Source organism: Cydia strobilella, chromosome 14 (assembly GCF_947568885.1).
Source record: "Cydia strobilella chromosome 14, ilCydStro3.1, whole genome shotgun sequence".
Taxonomy (NCBI): Eukaryota; Metazoa; Arthropoda; class Insecta; order Lepidoptera; family Tortricidae; genus Cydia; species Cydia strobilella.
This window is the reverse complement of record NC_086054.1, coordinates 15,485,858-15,493,923: the sequence shown is the minus strand read 5'-3', so window position 1 is coordinate 15,493,923 and position 8,066 is coordinate 15,485,858. Positions and strand designations below refer to the sequence as shown.

At 40.1% G+C, this 8,066-nt stretch overlaps 2 protein-coding genes across 2 annotated transcripts; one reads left to right on the top strand and one right to left on the bottom strand.

Moving 5' to 3' along the window:
- The first annotated feature begins 3,353 nt into the window (after positions 1-3,353).
- LOC134747497 (uncharacterized) lies at positions 3,354-4,596 on the top strand. The gene is made up of 2 exons (XM_063682115.1): positions 3,354-3,730; positions 4,508-4,596. The coding sequence occupies exons 1-2, from the start codon at positions 3,432-3,434 to the stop codon at positions 4,518-4,520; spliced, it is 312 nt and encodes a 103-aa protein (XP_063538185.1). The 5' UTR covers positions 3,354-3,431; the 3' UTR covers positions 4,521-4,596.
- An 867-nt stretch (positions 4,597-5,463) lies between these two features.
- LOC134747280 (uncharacterized) lies at positions 5,464-7,671 on the bottom strand. Its single transcript, XM_063681901.1, has 4 exons — positions 7,591-7,671; positions 6,505-6,673; positions 6,031-6,124; positions 5,464-5,833 (listed from the first exon to the last, which is right to left on the bottom strand). The coding sequence occupies exons 1-4, from the start codon at positions 7,653-7,655 to the stop codon at positions 5,496-5,498; spliced, it is 666 nt and encodes a 221-aa protein (XP_063537971.1). The 5' UTR covers positions 7,656-7,671; the 3' UTR covers positions 5,464-5,495.
- Positions 7,672-8,066: the final 395 nt, after the last annotated feature.

The following is an 8,066-nucleotide window of genomic DNA, read 5'->3' as shown; positions in this document are numbered from 1 at the left end:
GGCACAGCTAATAGGTGAGGACTTCGCGGTCGTAAATTAATTTGGGCCTTAGCTATAGATGGTACGAACAGGCGTACGAGCTGTGCAACCATTTCAAGGCAGTCCGAGTTCCCCCGTAAGACATTACATGCAGTAGTCAAGAGCCCGTAGTTACGCCTTACCTCTAAGGAATTAAACCCCAAAACGCCAAGCAGGAACTTTGATGGGTACAAATATGGGTAATACCCGTGAATCTTCTTATATAAGAACCGCAGAAAGGCTTTTTGGATTTTTTCCAGAAGCAGGACGTACTTGTCTTCATGCGGGCTCCAAACGACCGAGGCAGCTTCAAGTTTACTCCGTACTAACGCAGTGTACACTAATTTAATAGCCCTGACGTCATCAAAATCTCGCCCATTCCGAACTACAAACCCTAACCTCTGGTAGCAATTATTGGCTAACGCTTTCATGTGCTCATGAAAGTTGAGCTGCGTGTCGAGGATGACACCCAAGTCACGTATAGACTCGACACGAGTTATGGGATCAGGACCTAGCAGGTATTGGGCGAATAAGGGACTATTGGCACGGCTGAAAGTCATCACGGAGCACTTTGATTTGTTAAAAAGGAGCTTGTTGTCAATGCTCCACTGATGAAGGCGGTCAATATCCTCCTGCAAAGACACACAGTCGGACAATTGCTGCACTCCATAAATGAGCTTTAGGTCGTCAGCATATAATAAACATCTGGCATACTTAGGGACTGCAGCTAAGTCAGTTATCATTAAGCCAAATAGAAACGGACCTAAAATCGAACCCTGACTGACTCCGGAACGTGTGTGGTAGGCTTTCGATACGAAGCATCCATGCTGCACGTACTGCTGTCGATCCCGCAGATAACTGGCAAACAACCGGAGCAGCTTCGGCGAGAAGCCAACGCTACATAGCTTGCTCAACAGTATGTCGTTATCCACGCGATCGAAGGCCTTCTTAAAGTCGAAGTACAGCACGTCAACTTGTATTCCCTTATCTAAATGTTCAGAGACTGAGTCAACCAGAGTTAATAGGTTCGTTTCAACAGATCGCTTGGGCCTGAAGCCGTGCTGAGAATCGCATAGGTAAGGTTTTACTTGAGAAGCGACAAGTCTATTTATGATTGACTCAAACACTTTTGCAACTGAAGATAGAATGGCTATAGGGCGGTAATTCTCGACCTCTGACGTTTCACTCGATTTTGGGATGGGACGCACTCGTGTAATCTTCCATTGACTCGGGTACTCTCCAGAACCAAGAACCAAGTTGAAAATATGAAGTAGTGGCCCAGTTAGCCATTCCTTACACCCCTTGATAATAAATGCAGGTATGCCATCAGGGCCAGGGGAGCTCTGAGGTTTTAAATGAGCTATACCAATTATTAGATCCGCAAGGGATATCTCATTTACGTTTATGTAGTTTGAGTTACATGTTGAGTCATTACGGATAATGTTTTCATGGTCAAGGAGAGGTTCAGACGGAAGAAAAACACTTGAAAAAAAGTCTGAGAAGGCCTGGGCTGCTTCAACCCCTTCGTGCATCTTTCCCTTATAATTGACCTGCGATTCAAATCCTCCTTTAGATTTTAGACTGCTCACATGTTGCCAAAATGCCCTAGGTTCGGAAGTTATCTTGCTTTGGATACGACGGACATAAGTATCATAGGCTACTGTGGTTTTCGATTTTACAGCTGCCCTTAGCCTAGAAAAATCTTCATATACCGCACTGTCACCTGTTCGCTTCCATTCACGGTGAAGATGAGCTTTACGCCTAATATCCTTTATTAAATCGGCTGTAAACCATATTGGATAACGTGTACGCGCTTTCTCAGATCTGCATTTCCTAGGTATACAAATGTCGAATATGTTGTATATTATCTTATAAAAGTGCTCCAAAGCAGTGCTGACTTCGCGACTTTCAAGAACTTCTTCCCAAGACACTTCAGAAATCAGTTGGTAAAGGAGTGTATAGTTTCCTTTGGGGTAGTTCCAATCGAGTCTCGAGTCAACATTGCTTGGTTGCAGCTTAGCAGTAGCACTCTTGGCATCAACACAAGGAACAGAGATCTCAAGCGGAGGATGGTACGCATCGGGATACGGAACCAGTCCACACTCTTTAATTTCCGTTACAGTGACCCCACCTTCACGCCCACGCACCAGCACTACATCTAACACTCCGCCATACATATTCGCAACTTCATTCATCTCTTTCAAATCACAAACTGTAGTAAAATAACAGTAGTAACTTAAAGTACTAATAGAGGTGTGCTTAGGGTTCAAATTTAGGTCCCCAACTATAATTACGACACCGGCTATCGACTCAATGATTGATTCAATCTTGTGGAAGAATCTCATGTACTCGCTTTCGGCGGCATTAGGTGGGATATACACCACGCACAGATAAAATAATGTGTTTTCCACCACAAACGAGACCCACAAATCTTCTCCGCTCATTGTTTCAAGGTCAGGTAAATGCCGCAGAGCAATCCCAGATCTCGCTGCAACCAAGACACCGCCCCCTCTTCGTCCGTCGGCGCGATCTCGTCGAATAACGCTCCAGTCGCTTCCTACCAACTCTGAGTCCTCGACTGAATCAGATAGCCATGTTTCAGTGACAGCGATTATATCACATTCGTGAGCAAGGACATTATGCCTGAAACTTCTCAGCTTGGTGTTAAGGCCTCTGACGTTCTGATAAGTGATGTTGAGAGAAGGGATGTTGACAGGGACGCGGTGGGTTCTAGGATTCTGTTCTCTGTTTTCGAAATAACCACACTTTGACCCTTGCATTCTCGGGCCAGACGTCCGCCGACATACACTTATCGTAGTGGATTGCAGTAACACCCAATTTAAAAGACTTATAGTTGCCCCTAGATTTAAGCTCCTCCACACTGCATTCAGCCCCTTCGCACAGTTTCTGCAAGTACTCTTTAATTTCTTCAGCGCTCGAGACCATATTCCACAAGTGAATATGTTTACGCACTTCGACTGCTTTTAGAGTAGTAACTGCTGGCCCCGCAGTATATAATTCAATGAAGTGTATAATTCAATGAAGAGCATTAGGTACACAATGAATTTGCCGATCCCATAAAAATCAATCCATTGTCGAAATGGACATCATTGACCGACCGGGCCTTGAACCAAATGCTATTCTAATTATAGAAGTACCTACCATAAGAGTTATACATAAATATAAATAAATGTCAAAAATATTCTAACCCTTTAACGCCAAAAGCGCCAAAAAGCGTCCTAATTAGTAATTTTCACAATGCTAACAACGTAGGGCCATTCTAGGCCTACTTATCTTCAGGACTTAAGGATAACCTATATATTAATTTTCAGAGAACTATCTTCCTTCTATGCATCGCTACCGTCTACACAGCTTCACTAAGCAATATATCCGATGAGGATTTCTCCGCAGAAATGGAAGAATCAATGACCAAAGATGAAAACGCAGGACAAATAACCGAATACGACCCTATGACTCCTAGCTTCGTACTTTCTGAAGAATTACAATCAAACGGCTTTCAAATGGGCAAATCAATAGTTGAAGGGTTACTGGGTCTATTGAAAATAGCCAGACAAATGGCCATGAGCCAGGAAGGACTGAAGAATATGTCGTTTTTGGTGGGTAACATGGTGTCGATGGTAGCCGGCCGATATTATGAGACGTTGAAGAGATTTATGCCTCTGTTTTCTGGGATGGTCACAGGGTTACTTGAGTAAGTATTTTATTCTCTAGTTAGTTCTCTGGACACTGGCACATTAAGAGGAAAGGGGACGGTCGTTTCTCCATACAAACGTAGTCCCCATTTTCCTCTCTGGATATTTACATTATGGAAAATGTTTTTACATAATTGGATGTATATTAACCATAGCTATGCCCCTACGTTTGACTTTTTTCGATTTTTTGATTACGGTAAAAATTAGGAGTGAAAAACAGACTATACAAATTTTTAAATGCTTCTAACTCTTATAGCTGTGGTTGATATACAAGTTATACAACAAATTGTGTCAAAATATTTTCAATAATGTTAATATCCAGGGAGGAAAATGAGGACTACTTACGTTTGTATGAAAAGGCGATTTCGCGAGGGGCCTCCACTCCACTCCAGTGGGTGACATATTTCTTAAAAATGTTACCTCAAATAAAATAAAAATCTACAAATGTAAAACACTGAAAACATGTTTAATTTGGTTTGTAATTAAATAATAATAATAAATAATATAATGAACAAGGAAACAAATTCGAAGCTAACTCTTCATGGCATTTGCAATGACAAAGTGCGACAATGTCATCATTAAGATCAAATTTCTATGAAAATATAATGTCATCTCCTCACTTTGTTCTGTTAAAATTGGTGCCAAGTTAGTTTAGTCCGACTCCATCTACATGAGTTAGCTTCGGTGTGATAGTTATTATTTTTAGACTAAATAACTTGATAATAAATTCCTATAGCTGGTCTATATTTAACACAGACTCCCTTTGTTCATTGCAGGACGTTGAGATGAACATACAACGAGCCAGCTGCGTTTCGCCGGCCAAGCTGATAACCTATCAATTTCCAGTAGCGATATTTCCAATGAGTTATTTTTAATTATTTCAATTAGGTATTTGTACTACTTAATAATAAAATATTGACGGTATGTGACGTTTATATTTAGTGTTATTTTTGCTTTCCCACTCGTGTAGGATATCGAAAATATTAAATTTTACATCTAAAATCTAGACAACCAATAGACTGGGCCAACTTTTAAATAAGGCAACCTATTACAGTTAGATTAAGAATAAAATAAGCTTTCATTTTTGATATAACTACACGATTAAATAACAAATGAGAGTATATTAACACCGAAAGTACAGTCAAGTGTAAAAATATGGGTGCACTCATCATACTCAAAAATATGTCCCATAGCTCTTATATCAACGAATTCAGAACTGTATAATTTTGGTTGTTCAAAACATGAACTTAAATGTTTTGTTGCCGTCATTTTAATAGAATATTTATAAAATAAAACTATGAAAACGGATTATATCGCGTATATTGAATTTATAATACATCCCGACGTTTCGAACCCTTTACAGCGTTCGTGGTCAACGGGTGACTGAGGTTCGAAACGTCGGGATGCATTATAAATTCAATATACGCGATATAATCCGTTTTCATAGTTTTATTTCATGAGTAACTATCGCGGTAACCGAAGACAATATTAGAATATTTATATTTATGACATAATTTAGCAGCTCATTTCAAAGCAGGCTGAATGTATGAGCTACATATCTGTTCTTGAAGATCTGTAGGACTCTCACAAAGAACAACTTAGCCTACCTATAGGTAAATGTAATTAAAAAAGTGCTTGTTGCTAGGCCTATTTGAATAAATAGTATATTGACTTTGACTTAAAATGTCGTGAAATCTTTAAAATGTCGTTGCAAAAGAAAAAGCATAGTTTAGTCTTCCCTTAGATTTATTGCTTTAAGAAAAACTACACGCACGAATCATCCGCCCGTCTCCTCGTGGACGGTATGGGCTCTTTATACCTCTGCATAGATCTCCAGCAAGCCTTAGCAGAGGCGCTATAAGTATCCTGGTACTCTGTCCTCCCTGGGAAGTCCGCGTTATACAATTGGAAGGACTGGGGTGAAACTCCCGTGTGGACTTCTCTGGGTGGTTCGATTGTTGGTCGGACAATCGGCGGGGGTTCTGAGAAGTGGGTTGGGTCTTTGTAGCAGCGTAGGACTCCGAGACGGTTGCTCTCCATTGGGATCGGGGCGGGTGACTGCGAGGCGGCCATTATAGCTCTGTATTCGGTTACTGGGAATGCTGTAATAAAATATCAAAATCCTGAAGACCTCGTTCAAGCTGAGAAAGTAGCTGTTGGGAAGTAAATATATTTTAAACGTCAACTGCTCCTACTCGTATATTTAATTTAAACTATATACCACATATATAACGGCGGTCTATGTCCTTTCAGTAGGGCAAACGAAAGCACAAGGTTAAATGTTAAAATTAGGACTTACATCTTTTTTGGTATGTTGATTTATACATTGTTGTCATTTTGCTGTCCAAATCGTCGCATGGATGGTCCAAAATATCATTTGTAACGTCTACCATCTGCAAACAAAATATAACGTTATTTTAAATGAAATCGGACATATTATATACAATACACATACATTTATTTCTTGTCTTGATCTGAGGTTTTGAAAGTGTCATTCATAACGCACATGTACAAACATCGTGAAAGTATAATAAAAAAATTACATTCAGAATGTTGCAGAAGGTAGAATTTATAGCTCATACTAAAATTAACGTACTGCAAAATCTAGTAACCGGAAATTTAACAGCTAATAGGTAGCGCTGCGCTGTCTTTTTTATTAAAACCTACTTTTGACTAAAAAGAGAATAGATTTTTAAAAAAATGAGAGCGTAGCTACGTTTGTATGGAGAACCGAGCTTGCCGAGGACGGGACGGACGGGATTTCTAAACCAACCTGTCTCCGCAGCTGCTCATAGTCCTCACACAGCTTCTTCTCCTTTTCCAATAGTTGCTGGTACTGCTGCACTCTCGGGGAGTAGGAGTGGGCGTCGCAGTGGCAGTACGGGGCCACGGGCGCCGGCCTCGCCGGCGGCGCTGAGTCCGGAGATGGCGGCTCACATGGTCTGGAAATAATATAGTGACACTTAGAGCGTTTTTAAATTCGCCGATATCGGATGTCGGAAGGAAGTAAAATGTAAGATATGTGTTTCTCTGTATTTTATTTATTTATGCATTTAATAAATCATTATTATAAATAACGCAAAAAAGGCGGACTTAATGCCGATGGCACTCTCCTTCAGTTGTTATTGTTATAGGCGCCTTCCGACATCCGATATCGGCACATCGGAAAGGCGATTCCGATAAATTCAGCCATGTCGGAGCCCCCCGTCAGCTGTCGGACCGATAACATTTGTTTGTGTGCGTGTGAGTAGGCATAATGTTTATTGTAGTGTGCGTGCACGCGTAACCGCTAAAGACGGCGCCCGGGCGCGCCCCCGCGGCCTGACTACGCGGTTGTAGGATCTCTTAGGGTCGGTTGCACCAAACTGTTTTTCATCGTTAAAGAGTTGGCAAAATTTTATTGTAGGTATGGAAAGTTTCATAGTAAACCGCCGCGGCGCGCCGGGTGACGTTGATCAGTCTGTCAAGTGCGGATGGTGCAACTGGCACTTACTGTAGACGATGTATAGGCTTTCAACACAATTTAAATACTACTGGGAATGCTTATTTGTCTCTTATTTAGTAACCTTTTGATATGTATACGCCACTCATGTTTATAGGCAATAGAGGCGGCGCCCTGTAACTTTACTGTATGCGTGTTTACTACAATTGTAGGTACTAAAATTTAAATTAATTCCTTGATAAGGAAATGTACCAAGGTAAGGCTAAATAAGAATAGAAGTGGAAACTTTTTTCGAGCTAGAAATTTTCTGTAAATATAAATGGTAAAGAAAAGAGTAGTGCCTAATGAAATGAATTATGGTCGTTATTGACATTATAGAAGATTGCTAATGAAAACTTGTAGGCGTAATGTACTTACTTTCCTATGATGGGCTTTGGAAAGGGCCATTGGTAATCGCTTGACACTGTTGTTGAGAAATCCATTTTTTTTTTCGTTTCTCTGAAAATAAGGTATAAGTAGTTAAGGTACAAGAAAAAACTACGTCATAAGTAAACCAACCAAACAAAGGGCTTGTCAAACCACTGTTAATAAACACTTACCTTAAATATATAAGTTAGTTTTTTTCAGGTTTATTAATACTACATTTGCTAAATAGCACCCTACATAATTTAGAATGACTTTTGAGGCCAAAAACTTTATCTGTGTGATAATTTCTTCGAAAAGGGAAGACGACAACATTTTTGAAGTTATATATATTTTTTTGTAATGACAATCTGCATGTCACTATGTCATGCCATGTTTTAACACAAAATAATTGTTCATTTTGGAACTTCTTGAATTAGTTTTTTTAGGATAAATTTAATTCTTACACTGGCAACTTTAATCTGCCACAC

Bases quoted from the DNA above. Each gene is read 5' to 3' on its own strand.
- LOC134747497 (XM_063682115.1), top strand. From the start codon at position 3,432: ATGGAAGAATCAATGACCAAAGATGAAAACGCAGGACAAATAACCGAA.
- LOC134747280 (XM_063681901.1), bottom strand. From the start codon at position 7,655: ATGGATTTCTCAACAACAGTGTCAAGCGATTACCAATGGCCCTTTCCA. The intron at 6,125-6,504 runs GTTGGTTTAGAA...TTTTGTTTGCAG, and splicing joins ATGAGCAGCTGCGGAGACAG to ATGGTAGACGTTACAAATGA. The intron at 5,834-6,030 runs GTAAGTCCTAAT...ATTTTATTACAG, and splicing joins ATCAACATACCAAAAAAGAT to CATTCCCAGTAACCGAATAC.